The sequence below is a fragment of the Salarias fasciatus genome, chromosome 20 (genome assembly GCF_902148845.1).
Source record: "Salarias fasciatus chromosome 20, fSalaFa1.1, whole genome shotgun sequence".
NCBI lineage: Eukaryota > Metazoa > Chordata > Actinopteri > Blenniiformes > Blenniidae > Salarias > Salarias fasciatus.
The window spans coordinates 15,158,735-15,180,151 of NC_043764.1; the positions used below are offsets into that span (position 1 = coordinate 15,158,735).

The 21,417-nt window shown below is 43.9% G+C and overlaps 1 protein-coding gene across 1 annotated transcript in view; it reads right to left on the reverse strand.

Annotated features, from left to right (window-relative positions):
• Positions 1–420: 420 nt before the first annotated feature.
• The window catches only part of LOC115407854 (ERC protein 2-like), a 105,653-nt gene continuing 84,656 nt past the window's right edge, over positions 421–21,417 (reverse strand). The window contains exons 16-18 of the mRNA XM_030118381.1: positions 10,713–10,860; positions 6,315–6,476; positions 421–1,406 (exon numbers count right to left, since the gene is read on the reverse strand). Coding sequence (XP_029974241.1) covers positions 1,380–1,406; positions 6,315–6,476; positions 10,713–10,860 — 337 coding nt within the window. The 3' untranslated portion in view covers positions 421–1,379. The remainder of the gene's footprint in view (positions 1,407–6,314; positions 6,477–10,712; positions 10,861–21,417) is intronic.

The window sequence follows — 21,417 nt, forward strand, 5'->3', positions numbered from 1 at the left end:
AAGAGAGGGAGAAAGGGGGCAGTGTGGTCTGTTTCATTACGGTGAATCCTGACACTGCTGCATTCTCAGCACACATGGACTGGATTATAGGCTATGTGGGCTGCTCCGGCACTGTATAGCTCTGCAACACTTTCTTAAATACACACATGCATGCACACACACACTTTTCTATTGCACACATAAACATCATAGCAGAATACACAAAACGTTTGCACTCGAGGAAGGCAAACCATTTGCTCACACACGAGCAATAGGGTTCTTAATCCCAAAAGCAGCACTGGGGCAAAGTGCACAACTACTAAGTCATTGAGGTTAGAGGCAGAGTCTGCTTGTGATGGTCCACCTGTGGATTACTGGGGGAAAAGAATGAGATGCACTGGAAACTCTGAGTGTATTTGTACCATGCTGCTTGGTTCTCGCTCTCATTCGCACATAAATACACAAACACCCTTTCCTTCTTTTTTCCCCCCCTTAATTCCACTTTATCGCTCTCATCTTTCATAACTGCAACTCAATATGTCTCCCTATTCAGTTGCTATATATTGGCCTGCCTTTCCTATGCACAGACAGGAACACACAAGTATTAACTTCAAACAAACCATAACGGTCCCTGCATGTACCTCATTTCTAACTTTCTGTGTTCAAAGGCATCCTGAGCCCATGGGGGGCTTCGATATAAAAACAGGAGTTATGCTTTATGACTTGGCATTCTTCATTTTATGCTTCTTTTAGCTCGCAACCTTTAAAAATGAAAGAAAAAGACCCTGCACGACTGTTTTGTGTTGTATTCTAATTAACTACCCCACACACTGGCACACAACAGGGTGGGGTCACACGATAAAACTTTACTGTGACTAAAAAAACTCGGTGCAGAGAGACAGACTCATCCATTTCTGGTTTTTCTCACCGTGTCGTTTTTATCACCCACGGGCTCTGGTATGCTCGCTTTACGAAGCTGACTGTGTATAAGTCCAATACCACACAGTTACCTATATAGCCACTCAGTCCGTGCACCACATGTCGCACAACCGGCATAGGAGCACTTCGCAGAAAGCAGCCATAAACCCCTAAATCAACCGAGGCTCTTTAGTCAACTCAAATTCACAAGCAGTGGAAAAGGAGTCAGGTTCTATTACTCTCTCCTCTGTCAGGGTTGGGCAATGCTGTGGTTATTGTGGTACCATCAGTGCTCCCAGCTAATGGTTACTCAAGCCCACTGAAGAAGCCTATTGTGTAGAAGGTCATTAAAGTATCTGGAGCAGATATGCAGTACTGGCAGGGACTATATTACCTCTAAAATTAGTCAAAGGTGTAACAAGCTGTGTAATAGAAACTCACTGTGAGCAAATGGATGAAGGGTGCTGTGGTTGTGGTGGTCATCATGCCCATATTCCCTCTTCATCATCCTGGGAGAAAATAGGAGAAACATAATCCATTATAATCATCCATCCATTTACAAAAGGCTTATGTTATCAATACGTTTTGTTAAAAGACACTTTTGGGTTTTATTCCAAACAATCAATTTAGAGAGACACTCCGGACCAGCAGTTAAACAAGTCGAGTCTCATTGCCTAATCTTACAGTCCTCCAAACCCCCTGTGACTTTTAATCAAAACAATCCTGTTCATGTTCTCATTCAGAAAAGCTGTGCATGATATCATGAAATGCTTTCCTCGGTGTGACTGGAAGAAACCAATAACTGAACACATCAGGAGTTTCCTTGAGGCTGATACTATGCAGACAAGGGTCCTGCTAACAAGAAGGCTAATTCACTTAGACACTAACATTATGATGGTTAGCATAACCTGGCAGCTCACTATAGCCAAACCCTTTCCTGCATAATGCTAAAATAGGCTCCGGCAAAGCAGAGTCCACGCTGATGTGACACCGGAGCAAAAAGCACAAGGGTCTTGGCAGCAGTCCACCGTGGCTTCGGTTGAACTGAATCGTTGTGACAGGCTTGGTAAACTCAGTAGGCTATGCCTAAGGCGGCTAAGCTAGAGATGTAATGGCCCTTCAATGGAACATGCTAGATGCTAAATGCTAACATGCAGTGAACGGCTGTGACAGGCCCTGTAAATAGAGCCAGACCTATAACCACTCATTCTGCCAGGTTAAACACATAGATGCATACTCACATACAGAACGACACGTACACGCACGCACACACACCAAATACCATGTGCTACTTCTCATAAACCTGAGAAAGGCCGCATGTTAAAGCTCAGGGAAAAAAAAAAAAAAAAAAAAAAAGAGCAGCGACCCAAAAGAAAAGCCTGTATAATTCTGACTCTGATAAACACTTTATGGCTGTTTTCTATTTCCTTCCGAAGCAGTTGCCAAGTATCTGGCAGTAATGCTGGCATGACCAAATGAGAACAACATGAAGACAACATGTCCGTCAAACTGCACACAGTCCTTGCTGAGACAAGGACCCAGGGTGCTTCTTCAGACGGCGAATCCAGTTCCTGTTCTTGTCTCCTCTGGTTACATTTCACCTGTTCGCCGACTGAGCACACCGCATATTAAATAGAGGAGTGGGAGCATACAGTAGTTCCAGGATCGGGATGGACTTGCTAACTGTGGAAATGATTCCTGGGTGACATGCGGTTTGGCTGCAGGGAAAAACTTTGAAGTGTGTTCCTGTGTTTGTGTACCAGCGCATGCATTTGTGCTTACGCGTCTGAAATGTGCCAGTTGGACGGGCACATGGTCTGTGCCTGCGTTTGAGCAAATGCAGAAAAATAGGCATGTGTGGTCACTGTTATGTTATTCATGGCAGTAGCTGTATCTTGGAAAGGCATTGTGGTCTCTAGGGTGAGCATGGAGACCTTCTTCATCATCATTATCATTATCTTCATCAATCATACTTCGCGTGGCATTCCTGGGCCCAGCAGTACCCTGAACCACCGGCCTGGCCACGCTTGTTTCTTGCATATAAAACAGAAGGAAAACGGAATGGAAGGAAAGAAAGGAAGAGATATAGAGAGAAAAGATGAGAGAGTTGAAAACACATCAAGGAAAAAATGAGACGTTGACAGATGTAGACAATAAAGAGTTAAAAAAAAAAGGGGGGAAGGGAAAGATGAATAAACTACGTTTTATGAAAAATTAAACTGAGTAATTTGTTTGGAGCAATCCAGATGTGTTCAGATTTAGTCACTCAGTAACTAAAAAAAATGAGTCAATGAGTTTTTCTGGACCCTGTTATAATCTCTCCTTAAAGATTCTGGTGCCAATCAGACTATGTGGGGTAACACGAGTGATCAGCAATGTACACGTGTGCATGCACATATTGCTTTCTCAATAACTCCCAGTATCAGAAATAACACAAAAAAAATATTTGATGGATTTGACCTTTAAGTTGCATTTTGAAAACGTGTTTCATACCAGAGATCGAAGGGCAAAAAATATTGTTAAGTGTAGTTTCATCTGCGTTACTGTTTGTGTTTGACTTATTGATAAAGACTGAATTTCTTAAAGGATGACTTTTTGAATTCCTTCTTTGCACCAATTGAGAAAAAGAGGTCCAGTCTTGATCTTTTATATGGACATTTTGTTCCCATTTGAGCATAGCTGCGCTATGTTGCCTAAGCTGTTTAGCTGTTTTCAGTCTTGTGTACAATTCCCGATTTGATTTCTTCCTTCCACATGGACTCTAGACAGAAGCACCACTAGCATGGCTCTTATCCTTTCACATGTTGTAAATATTGTAAAGACAAACACGAGAAGCAGATGTGCAATGACAACAAATAACACATGAACCGGTAAATGAACCCTGCAAAACATTTGCAGCTGGATGACCCACACATGAGCCTAATTGTTTTCGGCATCCCAGCAAAGCCAAACTTTCTGACTGTGTAAATAGGTACAATGTTTATCTCAATATATAGGCCAAACCTTGCACGGTCACCTTCTGCTGGGGAGTTTTTTTTTTTTTTTTTTCCCCTGTAGTTTTTGGAGTAATGTCCAGAGTGACCATGCTCCCATTTTACTGTATACGTCTGTTTCAGGTGCTGGAACTGGTTTGTAATGCTGCCACTTTTGGTTTGAACTGAGTTATCACAAAGTTTACACAGCGCGGTGGTCTGTTGGACGTCGCTCTTTAAACGTGACTGGTAAAGCTCAGCCGGGCGGGCATCGCCAAGGAAACAGCAGTGACTACTGTTGCAACGCAGAGCCCCCTGTCACTGCTACCGCTGCTGGTGTTTGACGACCAGCAGAGGAAGCACATGACTTCAATTCATGATGCAGACGTTCCACCAAAAATTAAAACTACGCCAATTGGGTTACACTGATCTTCCCGTTCGATTTGATTACTTTTGATACTGGCATGTGAGTGTGGATTTTGCAAGTTGGTTTGCATGTGAGCTCATCTCAGTCATGTTTGTTGCAAATATTAAAAATATTTTTTTTTTCCATTCAATGTTTTTTCCCCTTTGAATTGCATTCTATTATCTGACAAAGGCTTAATTAAATAAAGATGGATCGATTGATGGATACTGTGTGTCTTTCAGCCCTACATGAAAGGTAGCATTTATCCTGTGTGTAAATATCCACATTTGAAGGTTCTGTTTAACATTATCGGTGCTTGAAGCATTCGTTTGTGTACCCCTGTTCTGAATTTCAGCTTTCTCTTTGTCCAAATACTGCACACAAATGATGAACCATCGCAGTTCTCTCTTATAAACATAAAAAGTTTACTCATAATAGCGGTTATAATTCATCCAATCTGTCCAGATTTATGAGTTATTTTGTTTTTCTGTACATTCTCGACAAAATTTCCCAGCAAGCCTAATAATACTTTCTTTACTAGCCTCTCTCAGTCCAACCTTAAAGGATGAAATATCACTTGCAAAGGGCTACTGTTTCATATGTCAAACACTATAAACACTGCTGCAGTAAAACAGCACTGGGTAGTCATACTAAAGCAGAGATATTTATAGGTGACATGGAGTAATGTGTGATAGTAAAAACTAATCCCCTGCTGTTCACAGTTTTATATAAAGCCTGTGGTCGCAAGAAAATACAGAAGAACAATGTAGCCTAATAGTTTGATAATATTATTTCACCAAGTCAGATTTAAAATATAACACAGCGTGTATAATAAATGCACCGAAGAGTGTCAAAGTGGTCCCAGTTGGATTAAAGGCTGGTTTCAAGAGAGGCCATGTCAGTTTCCTCTCTCGAAATTTTCGCACATTAAACATATACTAAATCTTCCTAATTAGATGTAGATTCATTCTGTGGCTGAAAAGAAAGGACTTGCGCATATGAAAAGCTCAAATGAAATTCAGCTGAGATTCCTCAGTTTAAACACACATATGGATGTCAATCAAACCCAGTATTGTGTTTTTCAGAATATGAACATCTGTTAATCCTTCCACAGGATTAACAGTTGCATTAGTATCATTCTATACATTAAAGCATAATTATAGTATGTACTTCTTAGTTATTGAGTGGAGGGGATCCCCGAGCCATGTGTGCCGTCAAAAGCACTTACAGACAGATTTAAAAAGTCTAGAAACATGCAATATTGCATTCTAAAATACAACAAATGTGACAGTTTAGAGTCAGGCGGAAATCCCCTTGATATCCATCAGCGGCCACAAATATATACAGTAAACACACACGCACCTGGAATCCCCCCAGCTCACAAACTCCTGACAACAATAGAGCTGTGATGTGTTTCAATCATATGAAAATAATGAGAAACTTCATTCAGCCAATGGAAAGTTATTTTCTCTGTCTGTCTTTGAAGACAGGTTTCATCTTTGTACATAGGATTTGGGATTCGGATGGGCAGGCAAGCACACACTTATGTACTGTTGGACATGCAAACACAAATATATATGTAGGTACTTTGGGCTGATATAAACAACAGACTGTTCTTCATCTGTCTTCAAGCAGAAAATAAAGTTTTTCCTGAGGGCAGTCTGCTTTTGATACTTACAGCAAACTTGCACAAGTGATGAATGATACATAAACTAAACTCACAAAAAGCCCATCAATCAGAAACACTCATTTGGCAGCTCTCCCCTTAAGGTCTACTATCTAAACGATATGAAGAACTCTAGCTTGGCAGGCAGTGATGAGGTTGAGGGAGGAGAGACAGAGAAGAAGAGCGAGGGGAAATTTCATGCTGTCAGACCGGACCACAACTGACGAGCAGCGGAGATGACAAATGTGAAATTGGATCAACTTTATAAGGATGAGAGCGTACAAGACGTCAACGTGTGTAAACAGGCTCACAGCTCAGCTGCTTTCTGCTGGTGATTGTGCATCCGAGTGTGTGGAATCACATTCATATTGACCTGGTCCATAGGGGCTCGGTGGTTGGCATGGGGGGGGCCTCTCGGCAAGCTTCGGTGATGCACATTTGCTGGATGTAAATGGTGCGAATGATGAGGATGATGCTGAGGATGGATGTAGTCTTCCTCGTAGTTATCCGCTATCAGCTTCATTCTGCTTTGAGTCTGCCAAGAAGAAAGCGGATAAACAAAAATAAACACCAAGAAAATTTAAGATCCATAATGATAACATTCACACAATAGGCCATTCATCTTGCTAACATTGCTTATTTGTTTCTCGATCGTATACTCTGGATCCTACAGTGATTAAGCCGAGGAATTTTTTGGACTGTTGGAGAACATGCTGAAAGCCATCAAAGATGATGAAAACAGTGCCGCTAACAACATCTGACAGGTCATAAATTTAGTGATTCGGAGCGCCTGATGAAAATATCGTAAGTCTGTCAGATGTCATCTGTACTGAAGATTATCATTTAATTGGATTAGACAAATCCCGGTAAGAACAGTTAGTCAGTGTTTTGTGTCCCCTAAGGACACAGGCGTTCTGGCTTGCGTAGAGCAACCTCATTTTAGATGTCACTGATTAAAATTACACTCAAATATGCATCTCTCGGCATGTCTCTGAGTGGCCGGGCGCTTCATGTGCATCTGTGTGCGTTTGTGGGGTTGTGCCTGTCATTCTGCCAACATCGTTACTTTGGATAGAGATAACAGGCTGGGCTGACTAACATTAACAATCAGGCTGCTTGTGAGATAGACAGAGACGGAGTAGGTGCAGATATATTGACGGGCTCTGCTTCGTTCCCCCCGACTATAGATACCTCCCCCGAGGGCAGCCATGATTGCAGAACAGGAGGTGGAACTGTGTATGGGAAGATGAAGATGATTTAAAAGAAAAGATATGCACACGTCTCTCATCCAAAAACACCGTAACTTCCTTTGTTTAAACCAGAGAGAGACTGAAAAAGCCTGAGTCAAACGTGACGATAGAAGGAAGGTGGCGTTACGGTAGTTAACAGCCTCGGGACATCGCTGCCGAGATAAGAAGCCGAGGACTAATGACTGAGGAAACGAGCCAGTGAGGATCACAGGAGAGGATGTGGCTGGTATTAAAGAGGTTAGCAATTAGTTTAAATTGGAGAAGAGCTGCTTAGATAAGGTGAGAACAGCAACAGAGCAGGGAGAGAGAGAGAGAGATCCAGATGAAGAGTGAGGAGTGGAGGAGGGCTCAGACAGACACCACACCAGTGTTTAGGGCTTTTAAAAGCTAGGTTGAGGTGCACAGCCTTGCGTGACCCCAGGTGTTGACATTAGCAGGTGTGACTGGGTGGGGCGAGCTTCAATTCAGCATTTACAGAGGTGACACCTGTCATTGAGGCCAAGACAATGACTATGATAGACCTCGCCGGTCATGAAACCTCCACACGCTGCAAGGAGCGAGCTGCTCGGGCTTCCATGCAGAACGAACCGCAATGTTCATCGATGTCGTTTATTTTTTTTTTATACTTTTATAATGTGCTTTCCCTTACTGGGTCACAAAGGATAAGCATTTCGTCATTACCGCCAATCTAATAATAACCATATTGCTTTTTCATTTAATAACAACCATACATGGTAGCATAAGGAGCCAGAAGTCCAAGACTGTGTGCGCACATATTTAATATCTAATGATCTGAGACACAAACACAAATGAATGAAGTGATGAATTGCTTGTGGAAGAGCCTGGTTGTGTGGTCAGGACAGCCCACTTGCGGCCATCCGGTTTATCCAAACAGACACACACACATGGGAAAGCACACTCACACACCTACACTCTTCCTACCGGCGTACTGCTGCATGCATGTGCACAGAAGGTGTTCGCACGTAAAATTCCTGTGAGGTGGAATGTGTGTATTTTAATTAGTGTTAATTAGTAGCTTTGCAGAGTAAACAGCTCAGTAATGGCCTCCAGACCTGCTTGTAGATCAGGAATGGACACAGGTGGCAGTAGCAGCAGCGGTGGGAGCGAATGGGAGGAGAGGGAGGGAGAGGAGAGGTCTTCATTGATACCGCTAGACATAACAGACTCGGCCCGAGCTTTACATCTATGCCGTGTGTGTGCTTCTGCTTGTGTATCTGAGTGCAGCTGTTGGTGTAAACATGGCAGTGGCGACTGCTGTGTTCACAGCTGCATTGCAAACTTAACTCCAAACCCTCCGTAAATCACAAGCTTGCCCTGATTAGAGAGGAGCTGTATTAACACATATGGGAGCAAGAGGCGGACAAGAAAGGCTTTGGGGAAAAAAAAAAAAGAAGGCAGCAGAGGAAAAGCCGCACAATTTTCACAACATTTGTGTAATCACACACTCAATCGCAACGTCTGTGGGTCTGCAGGACTGACATGCTACTCTCATAAAAACAGGCATGGTGACCCAGCTCCAGGCAGGCAGGGAGTTTGACAAACAGCATCAATCTCAGTCAGAGGAACGATTCCCAAGTGCATCTGACAAAGGAGGGTCAGGACACAGAGAGAAAGTTACTAAAAATGACACACTTTTGAGATCCCTAATTTATCTTTCCTCTGCTTCAAAGACCCTCTGATGTGTGGCCATCCATCACTCGAATGGACGCCTCAGAGAATTCCCATATGGGTACACATTTGTTCTGACTCTCTCCTCAGGAAGTCTAAACACTGCACTCCTCGTTCGTGCGTGTGTGTGTGCGTGTCTGCATGCTTGCACTTGGACATTATGCTACACTAAAAAAAGACTACAACTCAAAGGGTAGCAAACTGAATGAAAGGAAAGTTTGTCTTAGACCGTCTGCTTTAAACACACACACGCACACACACATACATATATATCTATATATATATACAAGATCTTCCAGAGGTGGAACGTGGTGAGGTCAGACAGGGCAATGCTATCGGTAAATCTATCTGCTGTCTCAAGATCAACTTTCTCCTGAGAGACTCTGAGTGCCATAATTCTTCGGCATTTCCTGGTCAGTTTCCTTCCGCCATTGGTTGCGGAGGACCTGAGAATGGCACTCTATCCTGATATGTGTGTCAATGGGTCAGGCGACAGAGAGTTGGTGTGTGTAATGTTGAACAACTAAACGTCCGGAGAGCTCACATTGTGAAACGGAATGAACTGAAGTAGTGCAAAGACCAGCTGAACCCTCAAACATTAAAAGCTGACAAAGTTGTACACTGTCAAGGTGATTGAAAGTGTGGGACTCCATTCCTGCAGCACTGCTTTGTGACATGTTTGCAGTTGTATTTAGATTGATTTGTTTGTTGCCTGAAGGCCTTCAAGGAAAGAAACAAAAAAAAGAAAAAATGATTTCCATTCACAAGTAAAAGAAGACCAAGAAAAAAAAAAAAGCTTGTTTTTGTGTTGCCCAATCATCTTCCCTTCCTTTCTTTTCCTCTGTTCTCTTTTTTTCTCCCCAAAACCCAGAGGCCACATCGTTGCAATTACAGCTCATCACATCGTCAGGTGGACTGTAACCGCTAGTTACTCAACGGGAAAACGTGACGCATCCAATGGCGATAAACTGATAATAGGCTTTCCTCGAAATTCCTCCAATAGAACTGCACCCCCCTCGAAACTGTTTACCATTTACGAGACACGAGCAAACGCGGGTTCGCACTTCCATGCGCAACCAGCCACTGCATCTGTTCACTTTTAAATGCAGCATCTTTCCCAGAAGCCCCCGTGACTCAGGAGACTGTATATGCAGACTCCCTGCTGCTAGCTCATTACTGTTAGCATTCACGTTAGATCAGTCACTGATGTGGTCTGACCAGACCTTAATGACCCACATGCCTTCCTCAGCCGCGGGTCATATTGAGAAACAGGGCAGCATGGGAAATAGGTGTGTGTTCGTAGGTATTTTGTGTGGACGGGATTCGTGTCTGTTTGACAGAAATGTTCGTCAGTGACTCACCGATGGAACCAACCTACAGTATGTCTGTGACTTCAGAGCATCTAATGTCTCTGATTACCGATCGTTAAGGAGAAAATGCTCCGGCATGTGTTTATGTGCCTGCTTATGGAATTACAGCTCGTGCATGACTGGTTCGTTTTTATGATGACTAAACGTAGAAAGTGTGGTTTGAGGCGGAAAGACCGTTCTGTTAACTACCAGGAGTTATTAACCTCTATCTGTTCCTGGTTGGAAAGTTCAGACGTCTTGCTTCCCATTAATGTAAGCAATGCTTTATTGTTGGCAGCAGGTTTGAATTTATAGTTCTGCTTCGATTGAAAGAGCTCGAATCTGTTCTGAAATGTGACCAAAGATCAGGATCCCCTTAATTCACTGGAACGCCGGTCAGCCTCTGAGACCAGGAGTGCAGTAAATTTAGGCCGGGGTTTATGGGCATGTATAAATAACTTGGTGGTCACATGGTGAATGTACCTGCTGTTTGAGCTGGTGCATGAGTCTGTCCTTCTCCCTCTTCAGCGCCATCACCTCTTCCTGGGCTTTCTTACGCTTGGAGGAAGACAGCTCCAGCAAGGCAATGTTGGCGTCCTTCTCACTGATGGCTGCCAGCAAAGCCTGCTGCCTGAAGGGGCGACAAAACAGACAGGACTGCATTAATTAATGAGCAGAAGAACTTAATAATTACATACAGTACGATGAGCACATGCTGGCTGGGTACTTTGAGAAGAAACAGGTGTACGGCAGGCACTCAGGATGCGGACCATGTCAGCAGCAGCTGTGGCTAGCACACATAGAGATGTCAGAGCAACCTCATTCATTCCAAAGGTCCTTAAACTCAGACAGAGATTCCACAGAAAAGAGGCAGACATCTTTGAAGTGGTCCGCTAAGTACAACATTAGCGGTACCTCATTGTGACTCATGGGCACGTAATAGTATAATGGAGTCTAATGGAGAAGGCTGAGGAGGATATGACATCTTTGATGTGTCACCACTGTTTACCGCAGTCATTGTGTGTGTTCACAAGAGTGGGTGGCAAATGATCGGACACAGGTGCGGAGAAAGAGATACCGCCAAAGCTCATCATAGCCTGATGTGCAAATTCACACCCACAGGTCTGGAGAGCATCTCTTGCATGAGATCCTGTGGTGGCCGTCCTCGTCATCGAGCAGGATGCTGCAAACCCAGAAAAATCTGTCGACCTACGCACATGATTGCAGGCAGGACCCTGAGACGTCCACTCAGCACTTTGGTCTTTGCCAGGGGTGTCAAGCATAAGGCCTGTATGCATGAAGTTCCAATCTGCCCCGCCAAACACCAAGCAAATTGTCAAAATTTCAAAGAAAACACTAATTTTTGGGCTTAGTATTGTGTTTTTTGGACATTTCACTGTAGTTTGCACCAGAAGGTATTGTTAAAATTAGCTTTATGTAGACATTTCAGTACATTTTATGAGTTACTGTTTGTTTTTTGTGAAACTATAGACATTTCCATCACAGATTATCCATGCCACAACAAAGGAAAGTTTAAATGTCAAAGTTATTGTGGCACTGTTCTACTGGTCCAGTCCGCTCAAAATGAGATTGGACAGTATGTAACCCATGAACTGAAATGTATTTGACACCCCTGATCTATGCAATCTGCGATTCTTTTTTACAAATTTGATGGGAGTGACCTTTGCAAGAATCTCACACTGTCTACTCAGTCTGTAATGTAAACATTACACTTCTCAACTTCAACACTTTTGAAAGTAGTAGGATATTAAACCAGCTTGGAGGGTAATGTGTGAGTTTGTGTGAGGTGAGAGGTAAAGGGGAAACGAATTCAAAACACACTTTGGTCTCTATTAAAAATTGACCTGCATTGGGCTGTTTTTATTCCATGATTTAAGTCCCTGCAGAAATAACTAAATTGTGAAAATAAACATGCCAAACTCTGAATAAAGTCCTGCCGGCCTGGGGACTCCACATTTAATGTTTTTAGTACAATTATCTGCATGCCGCATCTGGATTCTGGATTCTCCCGTTCAAGGCCATTAATAGGCCTCTGTGTGTGTTTGTGCGCGCTTGCATGTTGTGCACGTACTTCTGTGCGCACGCATGTGGGTCCTGACATACACTGGAGCAGCTAATCACACCATTAATCACAGAGCCGGACCAACATGACACTTTTCGTCTCCCCACACCTCCACTGTTATTCCTTTTAATGCTCACTGTAATGGGAACACACACACAGACGTACGTTGGACCCGGACCAGAGCAAGTGCTGCAGACTGTAGACTTACAGTACTCTGCATGACCTCGATATTCACAGAGCAAAACTGGGAAACACCTTGAAAGCAGGATAAAACACATCAAGAGAAAATGTGCACAAATCAAACGGGGTTAAAGGTCGGTGAAAATCTCTCAGTGCAGATCGTCGTTACAAGGCTGAGCAAACTTAATGATGAATTTTAGGGAATGGTGAAACGGCGTTGGCTTTACTTTGAGCCTCAGCTGTGTTAAACAGAGTTAAGAGGTGATGCACAGAGTCATATACGGGCAAGGAATGCAGCAGATTATGTTGCCGTTCGTAAACAGTGTGGGAGATTAACAGCTCTGGCTGACCATGACCATCTTTACACCGCACTGCCCCGCGGGGAAACCCAACACACGGTTTTTTTCCCACCGATGATGCAGCTCGACGATTTTATGACTGTTTAAGGAGTAGGTGTACAACTGCTTCTAATTCAACTGCAAGTTATTAACAAGACACTTTCAGAATGCATTCTGCCAACCATGGGGTTTCTTCCCACCTAAATCTGGGTGGGGGGTTAAAGGGGAGTTGACCTTTCACCACTATCTAATCTGTGAATGGATCCTAAAAAGACAAACACAGATCCATCTCTTTCTGACCAGTGGTCACTCTAATTCATCAAGGCTCAATTACTCAACCACTCATCACTTTGCCCCAGCTGAATCAACTGATGGCTCTGTTTTATCACAAAAAATGACAACAATGTGAACCTTTTTTAAAAAGATGCAAAGACTTTCAAAACCAAAACCATCAACTGACTGAGAAACGCTTCCAGCCTTTCAGAAAACTGACTTCCAAACACCCCTGAAGATTTGGCTTTTTTCAGTGAGACGTAAACAGTTTCTGGCATTTTTGTGAGCTGTCTCCCTGTAGGTGCTCACTGAGTGATGTCTTCCTAAAACAATAAAAAAGGGGCATTTTTTTGATTAGTCTGCCTGTAAACATCGTTTCCCACATGCTTAGTCAGTAATTCCGTGTACATTTATTTGTGCGTCCGTGCGTGTGTGTGTGTGTGTGTGTGTGTGTGTGTGTTGATTGCCATTACAGACGGCCTTTGAACCTGAATCATGCTGGAGTTTTTAATCACGTCTAATCTGAGTGGCCGTTTGGGAGACAGGAATCATTTGTCTCACACACACACTCACACACACACACACACACACACACACACACACACACACACACACACACACACACACACACACACACACACACACACACACACACACACACACACACACACACACACACACACACACACACACACACACACACACACACACACACACACACACGTATGTCCCCCCTCTCATGCACAAAGACAAATTCAAGCAAGGACTGTATCCGCTGCCTGATGCTCAGAAGATGAACCGTCTCTCATTCCTCCCGTCTTGTCTCACTCTTATGTCTCACTTTGACTGTTCATAACCTGTGCAAACTTCAAGTTACCTTCCTTTACTGTCCAAGTGAAAAGTCGACAGTGAAACGGTATCTTGTGCCAAATCTGTAATCAGTATTCAAAAAGTCAAACACCAAGCAATGATGAATTATAAGGTTGTCAAATAAGCAAAACAAATAAATCTTGCAGCTGGATCTGAAGTGTCAAAAATATTCGGCAATAGTTAACAGTGACCTAGCCAGCAAATGATAAACATGATGCTCTCATAAACAGATGTGCCATTTGTCCAGATCTCACATGGCTCGGATTTAGTTTCAGTAGTGTGAGAGTCTCTGCAGAACAGCGCAAGCTGGACTGACATCTTATTTATAAGGGGTGAAATTCTCAGTTCAGCTACAACATGTGATTCCAATTGAACCTTCATGGTCCCTGGGACATATTGAGACATTCGGGTCTACAGAGGTGGGAGATGGATGGCTAAAATACATGACCGTGCAACGAGAAGGGAGCGTGTGTGTGTGTTTGTGTGTGTGCGCAGCAAGTGGAAGAAGGGAAGGAGAAAGGATGCACACGAGGCAGAAGGAGCGTTTCGGGGCAACGGCATGAAAAATGAGGAGAGAAGAGGATGATGACGATATCTTTGAGGTTGGGCTGCCGATGAAGGGAGTGTTGCGGAGCGCAGGGATGACTGCCAGGTCAGCGAGATTTCAAGGTGACAAGAGGTTAAGACGGGGTTGAGCGTGAGTGTAAACCCACAGGCCTGCGTTTGTGCAAGGAGAAAGAATGTGAAGGGAAGGGAATGGATGTCACAGGTTGTGAGGAAGGGTGAAAAAAAAAAAGAGATGGAGGAAGATAAAGGTAATAGAGGAGAAGGAAGTATGTGTTTGACAAGAGTGAATGCCACCTGTGCTGCACAGGGAAGAAAAAAGGGAAGGAAAGGAGAAGTGGAAGGGAAGAAAGGAGCAAAGGTAAAGATTTAAGAGTCCCAGCCTACCCTAAATCAGCTCAGCGCACTCCATGTTGTTATTCCTAGGCGTCACGGTTGAGGAATATGTGTTTATAATTTGTGTTATGACTTACTTGAAATTATGAGTGTGGAGAGTCAGTGGGACAGAAACAGATGCGTCTGTGTGATGCCCGAGGGAACCATCAATACTGTCTGCCCTTAAGTGCAGTGTGCTCATGACTTGTGCATGTGTGTGTGTTTGTGTGCGTGTGTCTGTCCGCACACACATATGTGCTTTCATGTCCTCATGCGCACATGTGATGTATTTGGTCAGCAAGAACATGTACAGCTCACTAATATCTGTTCCCAGAGCTTCCATTATGAGCTCTTCTGGGTTGTGATCATGCCTTTCCAACACTTAGCCCAACTCAAACTGCGCAGAAGCATTCCTCCGGCCCGTCTTTGATTGTGAGTATTTGAAGGTGCAGCTCCGGTCCGGGGCCCCCTGCCTCGGCAGCAGTGGGGGCCTGTGGTGAGAGCAAGCAGAGGACATAAGAACGGGGCATGGTTGAGTGACACTGATATTTATGGCCTTGGGACAGTGTGTTATTTACAGCTGAGGAGTTAAGGAAAATGTCTATTTCCAACATAAAACACACGCTCGTGCTTTATATTGTAAAGCCGGTTGAGATGGTAGATCTGTGCTTCGACTCTAAATGTAGGTTAAATGCATTTTTTATGAGATCCGAGTTTTTTTGGCTGGATTAGCGCCATGCTAACACGGAGCACCTAACTCGCAGCACATGTAAGATCCACATATCACTCACTTCCTTTGTATGTTTGCGTGAATCCAAACCAGAATTAACAAGACAGGGTTCGTCCATATCCACAACAAACTTGAGTTGTTCGAGCATATTGGACAGTACGTGTTAATAATAAGCTTTGAGCAAAAAACTGCTAAAGTCTACATGCTAAACTTGAGCTTCTCAAGAAACATCCATGACAGCAGATGGGTCTCCCACAACTGGACCAGGTTATGTGTGTTTTCACTTCACCAATAAAATATACAACCCACTTACGCCGTTCACCCCCACTCCCACACTGGCCGTCTGACTGGTGGGTGGTGGCGGCGGGGGTGGGAGTCTAATTGAAAGAGTATGTATCAGTTTTACAGCAACAAGAGGGAAAATACGAGGGGACAAAAATCAACAAATCTGCCAAAACTAGCCAAATGTTTAGAGTGGGAGCAGGGACGAGGAGAGATGGCTGACTGCTCCCAGAGATGAGCAGGACCAGACGGCCACTGCTGCATTCCAGCTGAAGAGAGGGAGGAGACGCCGAGAGAGCCGGACGGACGGGGAAGGAGTGAGAGGGACCAGGTGTTCGGGTGCATGCAAAAGAGATGAAGAGGACACGCTCACTTTCTCAAAAAATCCAATGGGTTAAAACTGCGAGAAAAAAGACACAGGATGGCAATTTATGCTTATTTGAAATGTTTCAAAGAAAATGTTAAACAACATATGGCTCATTGCATATTTGCTTTCCAGAAAAATTTATTGGCATCTTTGAGTCACTCATGGTTCAGATGGAGTTCTGTTATTGTATAAAGTCACACAAAAAACGCAACCTGTCCAATCCCACTGATGTCTGATGCATCAACAGCAACGTTTTTCTGTTTCTATGACCTTGAGGGTCTCAGTGTTTGCACTGTTTTCTCCTTTGTAACCTCTGGCTTTCACATTAGTTCATGAAAAAACCTGAATCCACATCAGATTAGTTGAACCTTCTGCCAATCTCCAGAGCTGTTTGGAACAAGGTCAACCAATAAACAGTTCCAACCAGAAAGCAGGGCTCTCTGCATAGAAGAGTCCCCTCGAGATCCAAGCAGAGGAGTCGTTTCCATTCGCTTAGAGGGGGCATTTGTTTTCTGTCTTTTTATTGTCTTTCAGCTGACTGACAGTGTCTCCCTGAGGCACGAGAAACAAGACAGGGGGCTGTACTGTACCACACACGCGTGGGGCTCCCCGGCCTCACAGTCAGACACAAGTACAGGCACAGACGCACATTCATACAGCAGCTGGCTTGTTTAAAGCTCCCTGTCATCTGAGGGAGAGGTGAGGGTCACTGAATGAGTAACACAGCCCCAGTCACACTACTGTAAGAACACACACACATGCGCACAAACACACACACACACACACACACACAGGGAGGAGGAAGGGAGTTGCATACACACACATGCAGAGTGTTAGGAAAGAGAAAAAGAACACCGCAGAATAAACAGAGATGACACCCCCGCTTCATTTCTCACATCTGAAATGATGAAATAACACAACTTGCGGCTGACGTCACAAAATGACTCCACAAATGAAAAACTAGAGATGTTCATTCTCGCTAAATGATGAGAAGGGGATATGGTCTTCATCATCTTCTTTTATTCATCTCGCCTGATCCCACTTGAGTCCATCACACGGCGAGCACAGAAAGAAGAACAATCTCACACTCCTAACATAAAATCATGTTTTTAGACTGCAGAAGGGAATCAGTATTGCTAAAGAAAACCTAAACCTGCACACTGCATCATTTGATCACAAGATTCACCTAATTGTCTATTTTATTTATTTATTTGCTAATTGCCTAATTATCTGACAAATCATTCCTGCGTTACAATTTGAAAAATTATACTTTTTCCACCATTTTCCACATTCCCATCGGAATCATTATTATAAAACTGATTATTGTTATCACAGTTTGCCAAATAATAGCTGAAATATTGTAGACCTGCAAGGTAAGCAAAGCATATTTATTTCTGTAGCAGCGTGGGGCTGCAGTGACACATCCACCCTGAACTGACAGCAATGTAAACTAAAAATACCAGGAGGACGTCTTCTGCATTGCGTCATCCAAAATGTAATCTTTATTGCGCCGTGCGTTCCCGTGCGCCTCAATAACCCTCTGTCAAACACTTCATCACGGGCTCTTGGACAGGAAAGCTACCACAATCCGCTGTCATTTTCTCTCTCCATCCTCATTCCATCACTCCCGCTCTCCGCCCCCTTTCTGTGGCTGATCAAAGAGACGAGCCAGTCGTCGGAGGAGAGAATGGCATCACCTCCGCCTTGGACCCGGACCTCTCTATCATTCGCCATCTCGCTCCCTCTATCATTCTCAATTCGCCTCTGTCGTGCCCTATACTCACTCCAAAGTGGGGCTGAATATTAAGTTCAAGGAGGTTATGCAAACACGTCGAAACAGCCATCCTTGGCCTAAGTATTACCCTGAACCCTTCAATTACCCGCCTTGCTTTCCTCTCTCCTCATTCCTCCTGCCTTTCCTGTCCTCCGCAACGGGTTCTCTCACTCCGGTCATCTAACTGGAGCCTGGAAATACAGCGCACACTCATGACGTGGGGCCAAAAGACCTTAAAATATCAGGGGCAGAGAGTACAACATACACACACACACACTTATTCACACACAGACCTGCACTCAAAATACACATGTACACACAAACCGATGAAAGACGGGTCCAGAAAACAGTGGGAGCGAGTACCCCGGGTGTATTTTCTCTGTGTTCCAAATGCAGGGCCTGGCGGTGGACCACAGCTGAACCACAGCCGACATGCGGTGGAATGGGAGGCCACTACACTCACTTCCCCTAAAGCAGTAATAGACACACACACACACACATACATACACACATACACACAGGGCATCACCGACTAACACACACATTCACTCCGACACACATATATACAGTACACACATGTTCGGCAATTTTCTGGATAGCACTGTCATGACGACGGGCCCGTGTTTAAAAAGCGGTTTGAGGTGAAAGGACAGATCCGTATGGGTCGCTTCCCACAATGCTTTGCCAGACAATTACACAACCCAATTAATGTGGTTACTACAGCACAGCGAGAACTTCGACTGTGAGCAAACTTGAGGGTGCACGTACGTGTGTGCGAATAGACGCGTGTGTGAGCGTGCGCGCACGCCTTTGGCCCGCATCGCTCTCGGAATTATAGCTTTCGTTGGAGCTAGGACAAGTCTATTTCCCGTCAGTGTGTAAAGGACACACAGGGTCACACTAACATTCACCCCACACTCCATCAGCCAATCACAGTTATTTCCAATCACAGTCACATGAGCTCAGCTCCGCCGCCAGAGAGCCACAATGCTCCCACGAGTTGCGCGTCATTTTATTGATGCAATTTCTTGCATGGAACCAAACGCACAAATGCAATCTTTCATGCACGTGCACAGCTTCCAGCATGGCATTTCAGAACTTATGACAAGAAGTGTTTCAAAATCTAACCATATAACAAGTTTATTTTTCATTATTTGCATCTACTGTTTCATACAGATAGAGGTTTTTCTTTAGGTATGTTGGTGTGTTTAGAAAGAGTGCCTGACTGAACGAACGCACCACCTGCGTGTAGAAAGCTGCAGGAACATCAATTAGACAAAAAACACGTATCCGCACATCTGCTAATTATTAGCCATCGTCTGATAAACCTTGGGTAACAGCCTTTTCTTTTAATGAATGATGGTAAAGTGTAAGTAAGAGGGGAAAAATACCCTACTTTGTGTTGAAGTGGCTGGAACCGCATGCGTCCTTTACAGTCCACCACACAAACACACTGCGACCGCATACTAACTTATATAGACTTCATTAGTCAGGCATTAAAGTGCTTCAAAAAGTAAAAGGGGGGAGAAATGCATTTTAAAGAAATACGTTGTGGAGGAAAGGCAGACAGAAAGTCTCCCACACATGCACGTGCGTGCACACACACACACACACACTTGCACGGGCACATACACACACAGTGGCTTGGAGAGGGTGCTGATTAGAAGCACTGCAGCCAGGTCTGGACAAGTCTACTGTATATTTAAACAGATCAGTGAGGATCATGGGATCAAAGAGTAACATGATTACTACCTGGCCTTCTGATTAAAAAAAAAAAAAAAAAAAAAAAAAAAAAACCCTCACTATTATTTCCTTGTCAGTACACAGAGGGATACACACATTTGGAGGCACACACACTGATAAACACACATACACACACACGGGTTCTGGCATTAAAAGAAACACAGGAATTTGTATTGATGCAGAGTGGACACACAAAGACAAGAACACACCCATGCATGCACGCACGCACACACTCGCACACACACACGGGCAGACATATACACCCACCCCGCTCTGTAATCTGGGTAATTTGTACGTTGGAGCTGGTGCAGACAGATCATGCCTCTGGTACATCCAGACTGTTGTGTCATTAAATTTGCTTGTTCACCGGTCGGCGTGAACTCCCAGCAGAGACAAACCCTTACTTTGAAAGCACAGTCATTGCGACGAGGCTTTTGTGTGTTAAAGACACAGTGAAAGCTCGCGCCGTGTTAAAACGCTACTTCTTGGATGAGGAAGTTTGATTGCGTGTGCGTTCATAAATTTTTATGGAGGTATGAAAATTGAAGACGCAAGTGTGGACACGGGCTCGCACACACACACACACACACACACACACACACAAAAGCATGAAACAGCAAAAAGTGAGTGCCTTGTAATCACCGCAGGAAACAGCAAATATCACGTTCCTGAACCAGAGTTGTCTGATTGAGTCCAGTTGTTTTGTGAGCAGTTTACCTTTTTTTTCCCCACAACCACTCATCAAAAAATGACAAACTGACATATACACTAATACTCACGCGTAAACACAGCCTGTGTCACAAGTGCTCGGCCGGCCCTCCCACACACCTGCGCATAAATTCCAGCATACGTCTGGTTTTTAATAAGGAGACCTGTGGTAGTGTGCAGTTAGATGCTGCTGACAGACTCACAGATCTTCGGACAGATAACACACACGTCCACGCCAGCTCCCTTGCTAGATTACATCACAGTTATTTCAACAATGGCTTCCACTGAGTCCATTTGCTGGCTATGGTTACATGCAGGAGGGTGTGTGTGTGTGTATGTGTGTGAGAGAGAGAGAGGGAGAGAGAGAGAGAGTCTTCCATTTTTCTTAGTTCTTAGTTATCACGGCAAAATATAATTGGTGATGATTTAAATTTGGCTCTCACAATGAACTTAGTTCAGGTCACATTCACCCAATCCCACACTCACACTCACACTCACACACACACACACACACACACACACACACACACACACACACACACACACACACTGGTGTGTGCATCAGCCAAGGTGCTCAACCTACACTGAGAGAAATTTGGGGTTCACTGCCTTGCTCAAGGTCATTTTCCAAAGTGAGACAGAGCATCAAATACCCAGTGTTGCATTTGCTGTTTCATAGCACCGATTGTTACAACGGGCATTATCAAATTCCCGAACTCTTACACTGCAGTTGGTTTCACTTCGTGTTCACACTAATATATTCAACATTAAACATACAGTGCTACGCAGCAGAATTTTCCTAACTTCACTAATTTCTTTTATTTTTTTTTTTTATTGTTGACAGTTATTGTTGGGGATTTGATTTAGCGCCTACTATTATTTTTAATTACATTATATGCAG